Raw genomic sequence first — 22,849 nt, 5'->3', positions numbered from 1 at the left:
GATCAACTTCATTTTCAATTTAATTAATGCATTTTAAGTGATTTTAGACACTCCCTGCAGTAATGAATTTTAATACACTCCTGAAGTCATGTTCTCTAAATATTTGAAGGGACTGGTTTACTTTTTTGGAAAACAGTAGTTTTCATTACTGGTGTTAAAGACTACAAATATAACTCATTTAATGTTGACAGCCACAATTTGACCTTCTGAATGCAAGAAGAAAAGCAATATTAATAGTCTTAACTCTGTGCTATGTAAACGAAGACTCGAGTTTTTATGCCCCCTTCAAGGAATAGGGACATATTGCTTTGCACCTGTCGGTCGGTCGGTCAGTAGACCACATTTTGTTCGCTCAATATCTTGAGAACCATTCATTTGATCGTAATGATATTTAATATGTGGGTTGGTTATGAGTAGATAAGGACCCCTGTAATTTTCAGGTCAAAAGGTTATGGTCAATCTACTCTGGATATAGGAACATACTGTCCGCTCAATATATTGCAAACCCTTTGCTTGACTGACGTCAAACTTGGCACACTGGTACATTCCAGGGAGTAAATGACCCTTATTGATTTTGAGGTCACATGGTCATAGATCACATAGGAATATACTAACCACTCGATGTCTAGAGAACTCTTTGCTTGACAGAAATCAAACTTGGTACATTGGTACATCTTCAGGAGAAGATGACCCCTATTGATTTTGAGGTCACATGGTCACAGGTCAAACTAGACATAGAAATATACTGTCCGCTTAATATTTTGAGAACCCTTTGCTTGAGAGACATCAAACTTGCTACACTGGTACATTTTTAGGAGAAGATGACCCTATTTTATTTTGAGGTCACATGGTCAAGGGTTAAATTGGACATGGTAATATATTGTCTCCTATATTTTAAGAATTATTTGCTACAGTGACACCAAACTTGGTACACTGGTAAACATAAGGAATAGATTACCCCTACTGATTTTTAGGTCACATGATCAATCCACTCTTAACATACGAAGATATTGTCTGCTCAATATTTTGAATTGATGACGCTACTATTAATTAAATGATGTGTGTGTATAACCCTTTTCAATTTTGCACCATTGGGGGCATGTGGTTTACAAACATCGCTTGTTATGTTTGCAAACAAACCAGTGAAATGTTAATTTTGTAATTTAAAGCATCTTCATTTTGCAGTCAGAAATATAACTTTCTTATGACACATTTCACCTAAAAGATAATTAAAATGAATGTGATATCTTTACCTTTCATATAATAAACTTAGATCGATATCTATTCTTTTGAAAACTTCGTAAACAATAACATAACGCAATCTTTGTTTACAAAACAAATAACAAATTAACTAAAATAAGCTTCTGTGTTCATGCATCACCTTAATTTGTTATGACACCTGACCTTTGAAACACATTATAGAAAGTAGAATTTGATCATTAAAAGTAAAAAAACCAACAACAAAAAAAAACCCCACCAGAATTGGGGGGGGGGGGGGGGCACTGGGGAATTAGTCCCGTTAATAGGTATATGGTAAATATATTTCAATACATTCCCAACAATCAGATCCCCGATACCACCAAGACATCAGATATTTGAACGCTAGGGTAAAACAGAATTGGGCAAATATTTCAAAAATGATTTCTCGCTCCTTGGTATTATCTGCATATAGTTGAGGAATACGAATTTTACTATATCGCATGGTCAATGTGTAGGAGTGTCAACTGAGTGACACATTGAACTATACAATGCACATCAAAATATTTTTTTCAAAAATATCTTCACTGCTACACCTCTACAAAAGAAATTGGATGCATGTAAAACTTATGCAAAAAAGTGGAGTCAAATTCGTTTAAGGATAAAAGCTATGCATGAGGGAGATAATCCTTAATTTTTAAATACCAGTCTAAATGATCGTAAGGCACTCCAACCGCATTTTGAATGCAACATATGTTGGACACAAAGTTGATTGATTATACCTCGGAAATATAACTTCCAAATGATAGAGAGGGTTTATAAAATTCGAAATTTCACATTTTTGCCCAATTTCTTTGAAGTCTGTATGATTGTATACTAGTAAGTTCTAGTGATGAAAAGTTAGCAGAGATATATTGCAGGATCCAGTAAATGTTCATCAAAGCCACTTTCTTTCCATTTCATATATTAGCATGGATTTTATCAAGTATGAAATATATTTTCTGGTTTAGCTTTACTCACCTTTTTTCAGATTTTGCAGAAGATATTAGTTGAATAAATGTTTATATTATAAGATTGATTGAATATTGTTTTACGTTCCTCTCGAGAATATTTCACTCATATGGAGACGTCACCACTGCCGGTGAAGGGCTGCAAAATTTAGGTCTATGCTCGGCGATTATGGCCTTTGAGCAGGGGGGGATCTTTATCGTGCCGCACCTGCTGTGACACAGGACCTTGGTTTTTGCGGTCTCATCCGAAGGACCGCCCCATTTAGTCGCCTCTTACGACAAGCAAGGGGGGTACTGAGGACCTATTCTAACCCGGATCCCCACGGAATTATATTATAAGACTATACATGTTTGATACATTTGTACCTATCACAACGTATGACCAACTCTCTATTTGTATTGCTTGTGGGAGTTATGAGATTGATTAAATTTCCTTATCTTCGCCTTTCATGGTTTTAAAAAGACAAATGTGAAAACGAAGAGAGATGAATCTCAAAAATCATATAAAGAATACAAAGTGAAGTGCAGGGCATACATGGATATCTTGAAAAACTGGAGGTGGAATCGGAAGTTTAGGAGGAGTAAGCAACACTTCTTGACCTCTCACAATCGTTGTAAGCCCTGTATCTTGATCCGGTATATGGAATAACCCATAGTCAAAATCAGTATGTAAGGAACGGGTTAATATTGGTATGAAACACGCCAGACAACTCACCACCAACCACTGCATTTACCAATTAGATCAATATAACGACCGTAGATTTTGCGAAATGCTGACTCCAAACGAGACTCTTGAAACCCCTATTAACAACGGCCCGGATCGCTTTGATCATACACAGAACATCGAATGCGATGCTCTAACCACTCGGTACCTGTAAAGTGCGAAACGAAACGAAATCTACCGAAACGAAACGAAACCCACCGAAACGAAACAGATTGTATAACCGAACTCTTTTAATTATAATAATTAAAAATGGTATCTTAGGCCCCTGTGAAAGTTACAACATATCAATAAAATTCGCCTCCCCTTTGATGTAGGCTTTCGGCTTGACTGTTACAAAGTTTTAAAAGTTGGAAAGGGGGAGTAAGCACAAAGTACATATCCGTAGTTGATTAAATGGCATGTACAATTAGTTTCGGATCCATAGATTTCAGAACCGAGGGTTACAGTCTCAGAGATCTGGGGAAACACACTTTACAAGGGGTGGGGTCGCCGACGTTGGATCTGCCTTTGGGCATAGATACATTGTTTGAAGAAGCTGGTGTCTGAGAAAATTGAAAGCAGGAAGAGCTCTTAACCTCTTATTTTATATCTCTAACTGCTGAGGTGCGAGTACTTTCAATAATGGAAAAACTCTATACATTTGGGCAATCTCTACCCAGCGTTATCGTTGTAGCGTAGCGTAATACGCCCTCTGGTGAGAGATTGACATTTGGGTTGTTGCTAAGACAGGGAATTGAAAACGGGACGGAAAACGGAATTTTTTAAATGCAATAATAGTAGGAGGAGGTCGGCATTTTGTAAAATGAAAAGGCTTATGAACAAGGGAATTTTAAGCAGAAATCACAAAGAGAACGGGAGGACATATTCAGAATCCACCGTTTGATATACTACATACAAATACACAATATCCACATATATGCATATATTTGTCTTTAGAACAAAAGTACTGAAACATGTATTTATGCCCAAAAGCGGATCCAACGCCGACGACCCCATCCCTCGTTTAGTGTGTTTCCTCAGACCTCTGACCTGTGAGACTGTAACCTCCCGTTCTGAAATTTACGGATCCGAAGCTAATTGCACATGGTATTTATGTGCTTTGTGCTTACCCCCCCCCCCCCCCTCCAACTTTTAAAACTTTGTATCAGTCAAGCCGAAAGCCTACATCAAAGGGGAGGCGAATTTTATTTATATGTGTAAACTTTAACAGGGGCCTGAGATACCATTTTTAATTATTATAATTAAAAGAGTTCGATTATACAATCTGTTTCGTTTCGTTTCAGTAGGTTTCGTTTCGTTTCGGTGGGTTTCGTTTCGGTAGGTTTCGTTTCGTTTCGGTAGATTTCGTTTCGTTTCGCTACGGGGTCCATGTGAATGAAATTAAATACTGGCGAAAAAAAAGAGACTTTATAATTTTTCTATTTTATTGTTTATATTTATAAAATCTAAGCAATCGATAAAGGTGATGTTTTTTTTAACAATATCAGATAGTACCCGACTCAAATGCACGGACTTTTTCATGGTTAGTGAACACATGTTGTTTAGTGAAGTGTTCATACACACGAGTTTTACTGGCCAATATTGTTTGGAGTAAGAAGTGTAAAAGGTTTGTTTGGATACTATTCGGTAAGGAAAGCACTTTAGTTTTGACAAAATTTACCCATTCTGTCATGCCACGACTCAGCGAAAACCAACGTAATCGTGCTGTTGGCAACAACATATCGTAGCAAGACACTTTGGAGTTCATCGGAACACCATCCAGTCATTATGGAGACGTTTCCAACAATCTGGTAACATTCGGGATCGACCACGTTCTGTGCGTCCTCTTGTGACGTCGCGTCGGCAGGATAAACACGTTAGACTTGTGTACCTGAGAAATCGTTTCCAAACAGCACGTTTGACTGCTCGTAGCATTCCTTGACTTCGACTAATCAGTCCAGGAACTGTGCGTAATCGTCTGTGCGAGCACAACATCAGACCAAGACGTCCAGCAGTGCGCCCAACACTGGTTTAACGTCATCATATCGCTAGACTAGCGTGGTGCAGACGACATCTGCGATTCAGAATACAGGACTGGGCCAATATTATGTTCACTGATGAATGCAGATTTCATTTAGATAGCAGTGACGGCCGTTGTAGAGTGCATCGTCGCGTTGGGGAGCGATACCATGACGCTTGTGTTGTGCAACGTCGACAATTCTGTGGAGGTAGCGTTATGGTGTGGGGTGGAATAACAGCACGTGAAAGGATCCCTCTAGAATTTGTCAATGGAAATCTCACCGGCGTACGCTATCGAGACGAAAATATTCAGCGCCATGTGATATCTTTCATACAGAGACAGCAAAATCACATCACTCTGCAGCAAGACAACGCATGGCCACATGTTGCACGTGTAGTCAGGGACTTTTTTTTTCAACAGAATGTCGATGTCTTGCCTTGGCAGCTGTTTCCCCCGATCGAGCACGTCTGGGATGAAATGGAACGACGTCTACGCCGTTTACCAAATCAGCCAGTGACAATGGCTGATTTAGGCCAGGCTTTAACCAACATCTGGAACAACATCCCTCAAGCATTTCCGAACACTTCAGTGGCATCAATGAGGCGCCGTTGTCAAGTATGTGTGAATGCAAATGGTCTTCACACGCGTCATTAACTTTGTTAATTCAAGTTCGAATACCAGTGTCTTTCGAGTGTGCTGAAATTGACGTTATTCGACGTTAACATTAATGGAATATGAAATGTTGTAACGAATACATTTGTTAACAGTATTCCAAAAAAAAAAATATAAAAAAAAATTATTTTTTCATATATTAAATAAGGCATGGTTTCTTTTTTCCCGCTAGTATATACATGTACTACATTTTATTGTAGTATTTTCTATTTTTCGGATACTTGACTTCCACATTATGTCCGAGGAAATCTATATGATATCTATATTTTCTCATGATCAGTTTTCATTGCTAGATGATATATACTATAGTGTTGCTTTTATTTCATTGGTTTTTCTATTTTCTGGGAGGGGGTGACTTTTTGTTGATTTTTTGTTTTGTTTGGTTTTTTAAACATTTATATATTATCCAAATAAATTTAATCGTTTAATCTAGGGCGGGCCATTAACATAATGGTAATTTACCTATTCATCTCTCATATTTTAAAATTGATTTTTCATTTTGGTAAAATATCATGAAATACAAATTGAAAAGTCGTGAAATACATTACCTACACTAATCTATAAATAGGTTAATTGCCGGGATTATCAATACTGCTACCGAAGACAAACATAATACTTGCAGGATTTTTTTCTTTCTGGAGTGTAACATGATCTTGTGAGACTTGCGTCGAGGATTGATTTATGTTTTCCGCCACACTCAAACTTTTTTCAGTTATATGATGGTGCCCAGTTTTTTATTGGTGGAAGAGAGAACCCAGATACAATGTACCTAGTGAGAGACCACCGACCTTCCGAAAGTAAACTGGGTAAACTTTCTCACATACCGGGGCGAGCGGGATTCGAACCCGCGCCGACCAGATGTGAGAGGCCGTGTGATTTTGAGTGCGATGCTTTAACCATCTGGCCATTGTGTCAAAGCCGGTGTAGGTAAATATTCAATGTTGTTGTGTACATCAACAATTCAACCTTTCGTCCGTTTTCACTTATTAAAAGCCTATTCCTGTCTCTTGGTTTTTAACTATTTATCGGTCCCAGGGACTGTTATTACCATAGTCATATAAAGAGCAATAACTCTTTCGAGAATTCTAGGGAAGTTGCACGACTTCAAAGTGAAAATCTTTTCTATTTGAAAATAGTAACGCTCTACAATGACCATGACTCTAGAACTTCCTTAACCACATTAGATACGGCAGTAGATATACATTTTCCACTCATTGTTCTGCAGGAGGGCAATTTACGTACATGTAAAGGTTGAAATCCATGAAAATAATATACATAGAAAACATAAATCAATGTGAGGAAACTGAATGTCAATTAGTTTGATTGAGCTGAATAATGATACATGTAAATGTACCCGAAATGCTCATCTGGATCCAAGGGCCCGCTACGAAAGTAGGTGTAATGAAGGGACACATCTATTTAAAAAGATATCTGAAATTCGTTGCACTGAATATTAAAACTCTTTGTCCTTTGGATTAGCATTCCGTTCGCATGGATTCGTAATCTTTGTCTCCAATCTGTGTGCGCCAGAACGAGCAAAGAGCAAGTCGGGGGAAATGTTGCTTTTTACATTTTCCTAATGATAAATGTGATCCGTCAGAATTATCTTAATAATGTGTAGTAAGAATTAAAACTTGTTCACACAAAACCATTACATTTACGAAAATGAAAATTACACGACGATGTGCACTTTGTCATCAAACTTTTAAAGTATCTCTGTAAAACAAAAATTCATGACGTCATGTCTAAAAGAAAGCAACAATTTCCTAAATTATAATGCAGACGTCAATCCATATATATATAACTTGTGTATGTGTATATATTGGGTATTGTGATTCTTCTTAAGTCGATAACACGAGTTCGATTGGATCTTTAAGATATTTCTCATGTCTCTGGTGATAAAACTCACGACAAAATAAAACATTTATTAAGGTTTATTTCGTGCCATCTTCAGAAATTAACCTGGTTATTTAACGCCATACCTGTAGATGTCAGTATCCGTCCACGCTGTACACCATACGTAGTATAATTTGATAAATAAATGTGATTTGAAGGCAACTTCTAAAAAATTTTGTAATTTGTAAAAATTCAAACATTAATTGGATATGTCTCAGGGTATTTAATTTCAAAAGTGGGTAACATTAGGCACAATTTAACTAAGTGAAATGTTTGATATATTTAATTATGCTAAATGTGTATAGAAGATATGGTGACTTTATCAGCTACAATGGAGTATTTATTTCTTTAAGAGGTCAGGTAAAATTGAGGTCATGTTTGCAGACATTCTCCCTTTACTCTCTGCTTGAGTTATTATAGCACAGGTAATACGTAAAAGGGTTAATTGTTCTTTATCGCCTACCGACAAATCTTGGCCACATGTATGCACATCACGTTAACTACCTCGTCTTCAGGATATATTCCCAGCCTCCGTTTACACTTACTTATTCACAGCAGTACCAGTGACGACAAAGTAAACAATTAACATCCCAAAATAAAAGCAGTCTACAAGATCGGTCACAGTATCTTGAAATATCTAGATTACGCATATTATTGAATACTCTAAAGCGAAAGTAAACACTTAAGGATTTCTGTTTGATTCGTTGTTGACATTTTCATAACTTCACGTGAATGAAGGGCTTGAACGCTACCTGGATCTCAAATTATCATAGGGCCGGTATGTAATTAGTGTACTAACCATATGCGTATTGATAGTCATGATTTGATGTGTGTACATTATATAGATACGTGTATATAACTCCGCCGTCCTTATTTATGCCCCGACCTACATACTGACCCTTTAACGTTTCAGATAAAATGAAGACTTTATACGCTGATACTTTAAACAACTAGCTGGGTGATACGGGGTAAGTCATTAATGGAGATTTGTCGCAAGCAATCTTTCTTACTGGATTTCTGAGATACAGCTAAATGAAAAGCCATGTACATATTTGGAGCGTTACAGTGTATTAACATTAATATCATATGGAAAGTAGTTTATAACAAAAACTTTGAATAAGGTTGTTGTTCCTGCAGTGGTCCTGATTTTGTTACTATAGCCATGTTGATATTTCTCCTGTGGTCATGATGTTATTGTGGTTGTGATGTTGTTACTGTGGTTGTGATGTTGTTACTGTGGCTGTGATTTTATTGTGGTTGTGATGCTGTTACTGTCGCTGTGATGTTGTTACTGTGATTGTGATGTTGTTTCTGTGATTGTGATGTTGTTACTGTGGCTGTGATATTACTGTGGTTGTGATGCTGTTACTGTCGCTGTGATGTTGTTACTGTGCCTGTGATGTTATTGTGGTTGTGATGTTGTTACTGTGGTTGTGATGCTGTTACTGTGGTTATGTTGCTACTGTGGTTGTGTTGCTACTGTGGTTATGTTGTTACTGTGGTTGTGTTGTTACTGTGGTTGTGTTGTTGTGTTGTTATCAGTGTGGTTTTGATGTTGTTACTGTGACTGTGATGTTATTGTGGTTGTGATGTTGTTACTGTGGTTTTGATGTTGTTACTGTGGTTGTGATGCCGTTACTGTGGTTATATTGTTACTGTGGTTGTGTTGATGTTACTGTGGTTGTGATGTTGTTACTGTGGTTGTGATACCGTTACTGTGGTTGTGATGTTGTTACTGTGGTTGTGTTGTTACTGTGGTTGTGATGTTGTTACTGTGGTTTTGATGTTGTTATTGTGGTTGTGATGTTGTTACTATGGTTGTGATGTTGTTACTGTGGTTATGTTGTTACTGTGGTTGTGATGTTACTGTGGTTGTGTTGTTACTGTGGTTATGTTGTTACTGTGGTTGTGTTGTTATCAGTGTGGTTTTGATGTTGTTACTGTGACTGTGATGTTATTGTGGTTGTGATGTTGTTATTGTGGTTGTGATGTTGTTATTGTGGTTGTGATGTTGTTATTGTGGTTGTGATGTTGTTATTGTGGTTGTGATGTTGTTACTGTGGTTTTGATGTTGTTACTGTGGTTGTGATATTACTGTGGTTGTAATGTTGCTCCTGTGGTTTTGATGTTGTTATTGTGGTTTTGATGTTGTTTCTGTGAGTTTGATGTTATTACTGTGGCTGTGATATTACTGTGATTGTGATGTTGTTACTGTGGCTGTGATATTACTGTGATTGTGATGTTGTTACTGTGGCTGTGATTTTATTGTGGTTGTGATGTTGTTACTGTGGTTATGTTGTTACTGTGGTTGTGTTGTTATCAGCGTGGTTTTGATGTTGTTACTGTGACTGTGATGTTATTGTGGTTGTGGTGTTGTTACTGTGGTTTTGATGTTGTTACTGTGGCTATGATGTTATTGTGGTTGTGATGTTGTTACTGTGGTTGTGATGTTGTTACTGTGGTTGTGTTGTTATCAGTGTGGTTTTGATGTTGTTACTGTGACTGTGATGTTATTGTGGTTGTGATGTTGTTACTGTGGTTTTGATGTTGTTACTGTGGCTATGATGTTATTGTGGTTGTGATGTTGTTACTGTTGTTGTGTTGTTATCAGTGTGGTTTTGATGTTGTTTCTGTGATTGTGATGTTATTACTGTGGCTGTGATATTACTGTGATTGTGATGTTGTTACTGTGGCTGTGATTTTATTGTGGTTGTGGTGTTGTTACTGTGGTTTTGATGTTGTTACTGTGGCTATGATGTTATTGTGGTTGTGATGTTGTTATTGTGGTTTTGATGTTTTTACTGTGGCTATGATGTTATTGTGGTTGTGATGTTGTTACTGTAGTTGTGATGCTGTTACTGTGGTTGTGATGTTGTTACTGTGGTTATGTTGTTACTGTTGTTGTGTTGTTATCAGTGTGGTTTTGATGTTGTTACTGTGACTGTGATGTTATTGTGGTTGTGATGTTGTTACTGTGGTTTTGATGTTGTTACTGTGGCTATGATGTTATTGTGGTTGTGATGTTGTTACTGTGGTTTTGATGTTGTTACTGTGACTATAATGTTATTGTGGTTGTGATGTTGTTACTGTAGTTGTGATGTTGTTACTGTGGTTTTGATGTTGTTATTGTAGTTTAGATGTTGTTATTGTGGTTGTGATGTTGTTACTGTGGTTGTGATGTTCTTACTTTGGTTGTGTTTTTACTGTGGTTATGTTGTTACTGTTGTGTTGTTGCTGTGGTTTTGATGTTGTTACTGTGGTTGTGATGTTACTGTGGCTGTGATTTTATTGTGGTTGTGATGTTGTTACTGTGGTTGTGATATTACTGTGGTTGTAATGTTGCTCCTGTGATTGTGATGTTGTTACTGTGGTTGTAATGCTGTTACTGTGGTTGTGTTGTTACTGTGGTTGTGATGTTGTTACTGTGGTTTTGATGTTGTTACTGTGGCTATGATATTATTGTGGTTGTGATGTTGTTATTGTGGTTGTGATGTTGTTACTGTGCTTGTGATGTTGTTACTGTGGTTTTGATGTTGTTATTGTGGTTGTGATGGTATTACTGTGGTTGTGATGTTGTTACTGGTTTTGATGTTGTTATTGTGGTTGTGATGGTATTACTGTGGTTTTGATTTTGTTATTGTGGTTGTGAGGGTATTACTGTGGTTGTGATGTTGTTACTGTGGTTGTGTTGTTACTGTGGTTGTAATGTTGCTCCTGTGATTGTGATGTTGTTACTGTGGTTGTAATGCTGTTACTGTGGTTGTGTTGTTACTGTGGTTGTGATGTTGTTACTGTGGTTTTGATGTTGTTACTGTGGCTATGATGTTATTGTGGTTGTGATGTTGTTATTGTGGTTGTGATGTTGTTACTGTGGTTGTGATGTTGTTACTGTGGTTTTGATGTTGTTATTGTGGTTGTGATGGTATTACTGTGGTTGTGATGTTGTTACTGGTTTTGATGTTGTTATTGTGGTTGTGATGGTATTACTGTGGTTTTGATTTTGTTATTGTGGTTGTGAGGGTATTACTGTGGTTGTGATGTTGTTACTGTGGTTGTGTTGTTACTGTGGTTGTGATGTTGTTACTGTGGTTGTGATGTTGTTATTGTGGTTGTGATGTTGTTATTGTGGTTGTGATGGTATTACTGTGGTTGTGATGTTGTTACTGTGGTTGTGATGTTGTTACTGTGGTTATGTTGTTACTGTGGTTGTGTTGTTATCAATGTGGGTTTGATGTTGTTACTGTGACTGTGATGTTATTGTGGTTGTGATGTTGTTATTGTGGTTGTGATGTTGTTACTGTGGTTTTGATGTTGTTACTGTGGTTGTGATATTACTGTGGTTGTAATGTTGCTCCTGTGGTTGTGATGTTGTTACTGTGGTTTTGATGTTGTTATTGTGGTTTTGATGTTGTTTCTGTGATTGTGATGTTATTACTGTGGCTGTGATATTACTGTGATTGTGATGTTGTTACTGTGGCTGTGATATTACTGTGATTGTGATGTTGTTACTGTGGCTGTGATTTTATTGTGGTTGTCGTGTTTTTACTGTGGTTGTGTTGTTACTGTGGTTATGTTGTTACTGTTGTTGTGTTGTTATCAGTGTGGTTTTGATGTTGTTACTGTGACTGTGATGTTATTGTGGTTGTGGTGTTGTTACTGTGGTTTTGATGTTGTTACTGTGGCTATGATGTTATTGTGGTTGTGATGTTGTTACTGTGGTTGTGATGTTGTTACTGTGGTTGTGTTGTTATCAGTGTGGTTTTGATGTTGTTACTGTGAATGTGATGTTATTGTGGTTGTGATGTTGTTACTGTGGTTTTGATGTTGTTACTGTGGTTATGATGTTATTGTGGTTGTGATGTTGTTACTGTTGTTGTGTTGTTATCAGTGTGGTTTTGAGGTTGTTTCTGTGATTGTGATGTTATTACTGTGGCTGTGATATTACTGTGATTGTGATGTTGTTACTGTGGCTGTGATATTACTGTGATTGTGATGTTGTTGTGGTTGTGATGTTGTTACTGTGGCTGTGATTTTATTGTGGTTGTGATGTTGTTACTGTGGTTGTGATATTACTGTGGTTTTAATGTTGCTCCTGTGGTTGTGATGTTGTTACTGTGGTTGTGATGCCGTTACTGTGGTTGTGTTGTTACTGTGGTTGTGATGTTGTTACTGTGGTTTTGATGTTGTTACTGTGGCTATGATGTTATTGTGGTTGTGATGTTGTTATTGTGGTTGTGATGGTATTACTGTGGTTATGATGTTGTTACTGTGGTTTTGATGTTGTTATTGTGGTTGTGATGGTAATACTGTGGTTTTGATGTTGTTATTGTGGTTGTGATGGTATTACTGTGGTTGTGATGTTGTTACTGTGGTTGTGTTGTTACTGTGGTTGTGATGTTGTTACTGTGGTTTTGATGTTGTTATTGTGGTTGTGATGTTGTTACTGTGGTTGTGTTGTTACTGTGGTTATGTTGTTACTGTGGTTGTGTTGTTATCAGTGTGGTTTTGATGTTGTTACTGTGACTGTGATGTTATTGTGGTTGTGATGTTGTTATTGTGGTTGTGATGTTGTTACTGTGGTTTTGATGTTGTTACTGTGGTTGTGATATTACTGTGGTTGTAATGTTGCTCCTGTGGTTGTGATGTTGTTACTGTGGTTTTGATGTTGTTATTGTGGTTTTGATGTTGTTTCTGTGATTGTGATGTTATTACTGTGGCTGTGATATTACTGTGATTGTGATGTTGTTACTGTGGTTGTGATTTTATTGTGGTTGTCGTGTTGTTACTGTGGTTGTGTTGTTACTTTGGTTATGTTGTTACTGTTGTTGTGTTGTTGTCAGTGTGGTTTTGATGTTGTTTCTGTGATTGTGATGTTATTACTGTGGCTGTGATATTACTCTGATTGTGATGTTGTTACTGTGGGTGTGATATTACTGTGATTGTAATGTTGTTACTGTGGCTGTGATTTTATTGTGGTTGTGGTGTTGTTACTGTGGTTTTGATGTTGTTACTATGGCTATGATGTTATTGTGGTTGTGATGTTGTTACTGTGGTTTTGATGTTGTTACTGTGGCTATGATGTTATTGTGGTTGTGATGTTGTTACTGTGGTTTTGATGTTGTTATTGTGGTTTAGATGTTGTTATTGTGGTTGTAATGTTGTTACTGTGGTTGTGATGTTGTTACTGTGGTTATGTTGTTACTGTTGTTGTGTTGTTATCAGTGTGGTTTTGATGTTGTTACTGTGACTGTGATGTTATTGTGGTTGTGATGTTGTTACTGTGGTTTTGATGTTGTTACTGTGGCTATGATGTTATTGTGGTTGTGATGTTGTTACTGTGGTATTGATGTTGTTACTGTGGCTATGATGTTATTGTGGTTTTGATGTTGTTACTGTAGTTGTGATGTTGTTACTGTGGTTTTGATGTTATTGTGGTTTAGATGTTGTTATTGTGGTTGTGATGTTGTTACTGTGGTTGTGATGTTGTTACTTTGGTTATGTTTTTACTGTGGTTATGTTGTTACTGTTATGTTGTTGCTGTGGTTTTGATGTTGTTACTGTGGTTGTGATGTTACTGTGGCTGTCATTGTATTGTGGTTGTGATGTTGTTACTGTGGTTGTGATATTACTGTGGTTGTAATGTTGCTCCTGTGGTTGTGATGTTGTTACTGTGGTTGTGATGCTGTTACTGTGGTTGTGTTGTTACTGAGGTTGTGATGTTGTTACTGTGGTTTTGATGTTGTTACTCTGGCTATGATGTTATTGTGGTTGTGATGTTGTTATTGTGGTTGTGATGTTGTTACTGTGGTTGTGATGTTGTTACTGTGGTTGTGATGTTGTTACTGTGGTTATGATGTTACTGTGGCTGTGATGTTTTTCCTGTGGCTGTGATTTTATTGTGGTTGTGATGTTGTTACTGTGGCTGTGATTTTATTGTGGTTGTGATGTTGTTACTGTGGCTGTGATGTTGTTACTGTGGCTGTGATGCTGTTACTGTGGCTGTGATGTTGTTACTGTGATTGTGATGTTGTTACTGTGGCTGTGATGTTGTTACTGTGATTGTGATGTTGTTACTGTGGTTGTGATGTTGTTACTGTGGTTGTGATGTTGCTACTGTGGTTGTGTTGTTACTGTGGTTTTGATGTTGTTACTGTGGCTGTGCTATTATTGTGGTTGTGATGTTGTTACTGTGGTTGTGATGTTGTTACTGTGGTTATGTTGTTACTGTGGTTGTGATGTTGTTACTGTGGTTGTGATGTTGTTACTGTGGCTGTGATGTTATTGTGGTTGTGATATTGTTTCTGTGCCTGTGTTGTTGTTACTGTGGTTGTAATGTTGTTACTGTGGTTGTGATGTTATTACTGTGACTGTGATGTTGTTACTGTGTCTGTGCTATTATTGTGATTGTGATGATGTTACTGTGATTGTGATGTCGTCATTGTGGTTGTGATGTTGTTACTGTGACTGTGATGTTGTTACTGTGGTTGTGATGTTGTAACTTATGCTTTGTAATTGTGGTTGTGTTGTATTATTGTTTTGTTATTACTGTGGTTCTCTTGTATTGCGGTTGTGTTGTTACTGTGGTTGGGTTAATCTTCTTACCGTGTGATACTCTGTTACTGTTGTTGTGGTTGTTTTGTTGTTATTGCTGTGGTTGTTTTGTTCTTATTATGGTTTAGGGATGTTGTTGCTGAAGATACTATAATGTTGTTTTCTTTCTAAGTCTTTGCAATCCAAGATTGGGAGAATCATTTTTAATTGAACAGTCCCTTTTATATTTAACACGTGAAGACATCAAAGATAATATCATGGACATTACATTCAGAATGGAATGATAAGATATACCTGTAAGTCAAAGTCATGTTGAATATGGTTGGACCTACCTTTCTAATATTATGATATAGGGAAAATACACCCATTGTGGACAGAATACCAAACACAACTTCATGAGAATGAATGTAAAGAAAACTCATTAAACCCACAGTTCTGGCTTTCGATGACTCTAACGAAATGTATGCAGTGTCCTCTGACTTTAGTATTTTCAGTCCTATTTGATACTCAAACGCTATTTGTTAGGCCATTGAAAACAAGTTGTCCACTCTTTACATTTTGGTTAAGTGTCCACAAACATGATCAGGTTTCTTCATACCACAAAGATTCTGTCCCACAAAATCAAATACGTTTTGATCTAATGAACAGGAAATTCATTATATACTCTAATTTTAGGAAACGAAAATATTATTAAAGAAGAAATAGTCATTTGATGGATACAAAACATGCAGAATTGTGAAAACTTGTAAACCGGTGAAGATTAGAAACCTCACGACAAAAACAACACCAATAGAATCCAAGATGGCTGATGTTCTCACAAAAACTACAGACATATATCTAAGAATGCAGGATTATGTATTCAAACTTTTACAAACTGATCCTATGTTTGTCTCCGAAAGCGCACACAGCAAACAAACAGTAGCTGCTCTAATCAAACCAGCTTCATTGTCACACTTTAACCATGATTCAGCTCGTGTAGTCCCAAACCTTACGAAAGGAGGTGTCTTTTCTCTAGTAGAAAAGCTCAGTTTGTCTGAAGTACCAAAGAGAAGGATTGTTGCAACCTGCGTGATTGCAAGTGTCTTCCTTGCCAAGACACTAAAGGAAATTGCGAGCAACAACGCTATAAATACAAATGAGAAAAACAGACGATTTGCCAGAGCTGTCACGTCCTCTGTAATGGGGATTCTTTTTTCATTGTATGGATCTCTAGCAGGGCAATCTCTGATCAAGAATCAAGCCGTAGGACGAGTGGTTGGAAGTATATTGGGAACTATAGTTGGCAGAACAATAGGTGGAGCAATTGCTGAAGTCGTTTACAATGTTTTCCATTAGATCACAAATCAAGCAATCTTTTCAAACTGTAATAGTCATGTAGTTATTTCAAATATATTATTTGACTTCACAATTAAAAAAATCCTGCAATGGCGAAAGTACATGATTTCAATCTCAAACATATCATTTGATATGATATTGATATATCGTATTTTTGTTAAATTATGATATATTTCATGTTGATGCATAAAAACATTTCCTGTAATTTTGATTTAATTCAACGAAATTTACACGTATATTCATGATATCTACGCGGATGATAGATTGACTGGAGTCCAAAGTGTTTCAGACGCCATAGACAATTGTTTGGTTGCTTTCAATTCCAATTACTTCAAGTAAAATATAACAGTATATGTCAGGATAAAAGAAAATATAACAAAATTCATTTATCAAGTTTCAGTCAAACTATTATAAAATGAACATAATTTACATTCATACATGTATGTTGATTTGATATATCCCAGTGAAGTCGAAATAAAAGACACGGGCCCTCCAAATTTTTGTAAAGTAAATGACAGGTGGTGGATTTACCCATATACTGCCTCTGATGTCAACATAAAAATACATATTTCTCCTTAAAATGCCTTCAGATCGTTGGTTTGTTTTACGATTCCTCGCGAATTTTCACTCACCAGCTGTTGGTGAAGCACCACAAATTTAGACCTATGCTTAGCACCCAGGGCCGTAACAGTGAGTGTTCTTTATCGTGCTAATACCTGTCGCAACACGGGACCCCTCGTTTCTAAGATCATATTCGAAAGATCAATGATTCTCACTTCGAACAGTCAGTTGGAATTCCCATGGGAACGAACTGTGTTCCTTTGTTAACTGACCTGTTCTATATTCATATGAAGCAGATTTTATTCAAAAACGTATACGTGAGAAGAAGAAATCTCTTGTTGTGGCCTTCAATTCGACATTTAGATATATCGACGACATTTTGTCTTTTAACAATAACTTTCACATGTCGATTCGATATATATCTCTGTGTGCTCAAAATAAAAGACTCCACGGAGTTGTTCACTTTTGCTTCATACTTAGATATTTTATTGAAAGTAGACATTATTGACAAACTGACAACTCAACTGTATGACAAACGGGATGATTTCAGCTTCTCCATCGTCAACTTCCGATATTTATGTAGCAATATTCCATTATCACCTGCAGGGCCTCCGTGGCCGAGTGGTTAAAGCATCGCGCTCAAAATCACACGGCCTCTCACCTCTGTCGGCGCGAGTTCTAATCCCGCTCGTGCCGGTAAGTGAGAAAGTTTCCCAGTTTACTTTCGAAAAGTCGGTGGTCTCTTCCCAGGTACATTGTACCTGGGTTCTCTCTTCCACCAATAAAAACTGGGCGCCACCATATAACTGAAAAATTGTTGAGTGTGGCGGAAAACATAAAAAAAATTATCATCTGCATATGGTGTTTATATATCTCAACTGATTCGATACGCAAGACCTTGTTCTGCGTATAGTCAGGTTTTAAATTCAGGCAAGCTACTGACAAACAAGTTGATGGTACAGGGTTTACAGCAGTCTCGATTGAAGTAAGCATTTCGCAAATTCTATGGTCATTATAACGATCTAGTTCGTCAATACAACCTATCATTGGGTCAAATGCTGTCTGACATGTTTCATACCGATTGTTAAACCGTTCTTGGTACACTGATTTTGACTACGGATAACTCCGTTTACCTGATCAGGATATAGGGCACACGGCGGGTGTGATAGGTTGCCAGGGGATGCTTACTACTCCTAGGTACCTGATCCCACCTCTAGTGTGTCCAAGGGTCCGAGTTTGTCCCACTATCTACTTTGTATTGCTTCTAGGAGTTATGAGATTGATCACTGTTCGTTATCCTCACCTTTCATCAGGTTCTTTTTCATTTTGAAATCATCGTCTGTCATAATCTTTGCCATAATTCATAATAGAGATGAAATTCTTTCGCCATTTGAAAGACCGAGATTCCTTGTATACAGGACATTTTCGAATAAGTTATTTGAGGTCCTGATTTTCAACTATATCAACATCACTAGTAATGACATGTCTAGCTGGACTATAGTTGAAAGAAGATGAAGAACAAGAACACGCTGGTGGATTACGTATAAGATGGTCTATATCTAGGCACTGCAACGTTTGGTTAGGTTAAAAGGTTTGGATGCAATAGTAGAAGTATATTTATAGGAAATACTGGGTTTAGACGTGAACTTGAAATCAGTTGGGATACACAACTGAGCTCTTTTATGACAAAGAATGTTGCTTATGTTGATGGCAGCTATTCCTTTGTAAATTTGAGCTTAAGGAACAACCGGCATTATTTGGATGGAATATCACCCATGACCCGTGCTGGTTTAAAGAGCCTGTGATTGGCAACATCCGTAATCATAGAATTCAATCTATATTCATATGTTGAAAAATCCAAGTATAGACTAGCAGTGGCTTTTTCAAATAACGTATGTAAAACTCTAAATGAAACAGAGTAAAGTTTTGTACGAATATGATGTGGACCTCATTGTCGGTTGACGTAAGATAAAAATTCATCAAATATGACATCATCTATACTAGGTCTACTATATGAATGATGTTCATGACTGCGTTTCCGTCTTTGTGTATTGGGAAAGAATCTCCTCACATTCACATTATTTGTTTTGGGACTACTCAAATCCCCCACACATCATATACGTTATTATTGTATCCATATGGAAATGCAATGCCTAGAGTCCTGATCCAGTGATCTTCTCGTTGTCTACGAAAAGGGATACTTACATGTAATAGTTGATTGTTTGTGTGATGGTATTTTGTTCCAAAATCCCTACCGTAATAGACGAGACAGAGTGGTCCGGTGCATTGAAATGCTTGTATAAGTTTTACATTATGACCCCTGGATCGAGGCCTCTGCTGGTGGACTATTAGTCCCTGAGGGTCTTTACAGCCCAGTAGCTAAGTACTTCGTTACTAGCTTGAAAATACGGATGTATATTTAATTGCTGTTATAAAATTTAGAAATTCATTTCAAAATTAAGGATTATCTCCCTCATGCATAGCTCTTATCCTTAGACGAATTTGACTCCAGGTTATTGGCACTCTGTTTTTGGCTATAATAGCTCTAAAATTTCATTGTTATTTCGGATTTCAAACATTTCGGTTGAGCATCACTGAAGAGACATTATTTGTCGAAATGCGCATCTGGTGCATCAAAATTGGTACCGTATAAGTTTTACATTGTAAAGACTTGGTTACCACCATTATTTATTTGAAATATTTGTCCCGATATTCTTTTGTTAAGTGAACCCTTAGTTTTTCCCATATAAATTAAACCACATGGGTTACACACAATAGCGTAAACAACGTTAAAAGATTTACAAGTCATATTATCAAAAGTTTTGGTACAGAAACTACGTCCAGTGAGAGTAATGCTAAATGAATTTGTAGTGGATCAGTAAATCACAAGTTTTACATTTTTTTTACAAAACGTTTTGAGATCGAGCACATACATGTAGGATCTTAAATGGAATCATCAAAAATATCTCTAAACGGATCATTTACAGATTTTAATTAAATGCATGTAAGAGTAAATAAGAGTAAATATACAAATATTCCTAAATTTGAGGGTTATCTTTAAATATTTTCATCCCTAGAGGTTCATTATATTGATATTTAATCCCCCATTAACAATCAACACCATCCTTCTTTAAATAAAATACTCGAACGTGACTGGCCTAGAAACGTTTGCAAAAAACATAATGCACCCCTTCCGGAGTGAAAGTATCTAGCAAAGGTAATTCTTTGGCAGCATTAAATTACTTTTAATACAAAAGGTATCTCTCTCTCTCTCTCTCTCTCTCTCTCTCTCTCTCTCTCTCTCTCTCTCTCTCTCTCTCTCTCTATCAATCAATTAAATATTACATACATTCACCTTATGCTTTGTTCGCATTGATATAATATTAATAGATATCTGATGTACCGATATGTGCATATGAAATTTAAATAAAAAATTACGTGAACACTAATAGTACACTTAACCATGTATAGGCAAGGCAAGATCTTGTTTTTCATGATGTGCACAAGCTTATTGAGAGACCAAGTTACCAACTGTACAACTGTTTAAAAATGTCATCATACATGTTTCTTGTCAAACTAATTTCTGTATCAACAAATTTCAAAATCATATTGCATAATCTGTGGTTCACAATAATGAATTCTCAAAATAATCAGTCCTAAGTATTCAAAAGAGTTTGCAAATACCTTTATTTGATTAACCTTTTTTAAAAGCAATAGCTTTATGGATCTTTATATACAATGTATGTCTATATGTCCTTGAATGATGCCAGTTTTTAACTTAATAAGTTTGTCAAACCGTGTGGAAACAGGAAATGCATCGATCGCCTCATGTACAGCACGCAGCCTGTATAAACCTTTCTTCAATAGCACCTTTCATGATTTTGTTTATAAAAAAAAAATGTCATATCTTAAAGTTTTGAATTTATAAAGCGGTAGAAATGCATAATTGACGACATGGCAAATAAGTTTGTATTAGCTACCATTCAGAAAAGTTCTATTTTGTGAAGCCAGTTCGTTATACATAGAAATTCTTTGCTATTGCAAACGCTGAATGATCAGTGAATATACCCTACAGCTATCAAATCAGTACTATACATTACAGTGTGCTCCAATGTTACAACGGCAAACATAGTAAAATTCATCATCATTAATTCCCTTCAGTATTGGAAAACCCCATTATAACTAATTCCCTAAAATATTGTAAAATGCCGTCATCACTACCTCCCTACAATATTGTAATATCCCATCATCACTAACTCCCTATAATATTGTAATATGCCATCATCACTAACTCCCTGCAATATTGTAATATCCCATCATCACTAACTCCCTATAATATTGTAATATCCCATCATCAATAACTCCTTGCAATATTGGAATATCCCATCATCACGAACTCCCTGCAATATTGTAATATCCCATCATCATTAACTCCCTATAATATTGTAATATCCCATCATCACTAACACCCTATAATATTGTAATATCCCATCATCACGAACTCCCTATAATATTATAATATCCCATCATCATTAACTCCCTACAATAATATAATATCTCATCATCACTAACTCCCTATAATATTGTAACATCCCATCATCACTAACTCCCTATAATGATATAATATTGTAGAGATCTTGTCCCTTTCAATGTTTCCATAACCAATGCAGTATTATAGTAAAACTATTTCTATAAAAGAAGAAAAATAAACATATGGTAGGCAATTTATCTCCCATGTATGTTTCAATATCTCATAGTTTTAGATGGGTCCCAATTCCTCATAAAATCCCATCTGTAGACCAAAATGACTAGAATTTCCATTATTGTCCCATTCTCATGTAGTTATCTATTCAATTAAATAGCATGACGGTGGCGCCCAGTCTAAATGTGTAACACACTCTTGAATTATCTTACCAAGTTTAGTCAAGTTTATTGAAACCTTAATCGACATCTCAGTGGTATAATACAATCTTATGACAATCAAGTCAAGTTATTATCCCTATGAACTACGAATTGATAATACGAGAATTTCTAAAGGTCCTCGAATGAATACAATGTTAATCCTAATTTCTTTTCAAGTTGCAAGAAACCAATTTACATTAGTTGCATATATCATATTTAGGTCCAACCACTAGATTTGGATAATTCGCTAAACAGTGGCATGTGGAGGAACTCTCTAATTTTGTTCTCTACAAGATCCCAGCAGTTACAGGCGTCCATTACATTGTTGAAGGGGTTGGCTGGATCCATCACATAGTAGGAGTAACCACTGAAAATCCAAGCAATTGCATACAATTCAAACCACATTATAGACTTTCATTCATACAAATCTTTCAAATCTACCATCTTATTCAAATGTGCATTACTCTTGCTGAATGCACGTCCAAGACATTTGATTTAACTTAGTCGTAATTTCTCACATTATTCTACAAACGTAATCACCTGGTGTACTGGTCAGCATCGTAATTAATATTCCATGCACGTTTCAATTTCTTGTAGTTTGCAATGGCCAGCAATACATGGTAAAACCCTTTCCGTAGGTCAAACTTGACTGGTTTTCCAGCGTCTTCCCATTTGGCAATTGTTATCAATTCCAAAGGATAAGAAGACGGTAGTCGTTTCTTCCCGGTGCTCTCCTGTCAATACAAAATGCTATGAAACATTCATTACAACGAGAATGACGAAGGTATCTCATAATATTAGTATACTACGTTTTGTCATATGACGTTACTTCAAAACAGGTTTTCCTCCAATGTTTGATTAAACGTATCAAAGTTTTCACTTTCGGCGGAACACCGGAAACAAATTCAATCCGTAGCGGGGATAGTGCCGTGGAATAACATTTCTGTAAAGGCGGTACATGTAAATGGGCACTCATTGCTGTGTAAATTTCTCTTTTACTTT

General features: G+C 36.6%; 1 protein-coding gene and 1 long non-coding RNA gene across 2 annotated transcripts in view; one reads left to right on the top strand and one right to left on the bottom strand.

Annotated features, from left to right (window-relative positions):
- The first annotated feature begins 8,158 nt into the window (after nt 1-8,158).
- LOC125674833 (uncharacterized) lies at nt 8,159-16,969 on the top strand. Its single transcript, XR_007370272.2, has 3 exons — nt 8,159-8,276; nt 8,412-8,466; nt 15,725-16,969. It is a non-coding gene; the product is annotated as an uncharacterized LOC125674833 (long non-coding RNA).
- Nucleotides 16,970-20,613: 3,644 nt separating this feature from the next.
- Nucleotides 20,614-22,849, bottom strand: part of LOC125674827 (uncharacterized) — a 31,253-nt gene continuing 29,017 nt past the window's right edge. The window contains exons 19-21 of the mRNA XM_056159023.1: nt 22,677-22,849; nt 22,388-22,581; nt 20,614-22,214 (exon numbers count right to left, since the gene is read on the bottom strand). Of these exons, the coding sequence (XP_056014998.1) occupies nt 22,064-22,214; nt 22,388-22,581; nt 22,677-22,849 (518 nt within the window). The 3' untranslated portion in view covers nt 20,614-22,063. The remainder of the gene's footprint in view (nt 22,215-22,387; nt 22,582-22,676) is intronic.

This window comes from Ostrea edulis, chromosome 3 (assembly GCF_947568905.1).
Source record: "Ostrea edulis chromosome 3, xbOstEdul1.1, whole genome shotgun sequence".
Lineage (NCBI taxonomy): Eukaryota > Metazoa > Mollusca > Bivalvia > Ostreida > Ostreidae > Ostrea > Ostrea edulis.
Note: the sequence above shows the minus strand (reverse complement) of the source record. Positions and strands in the feature narration are given on the sequence as shown.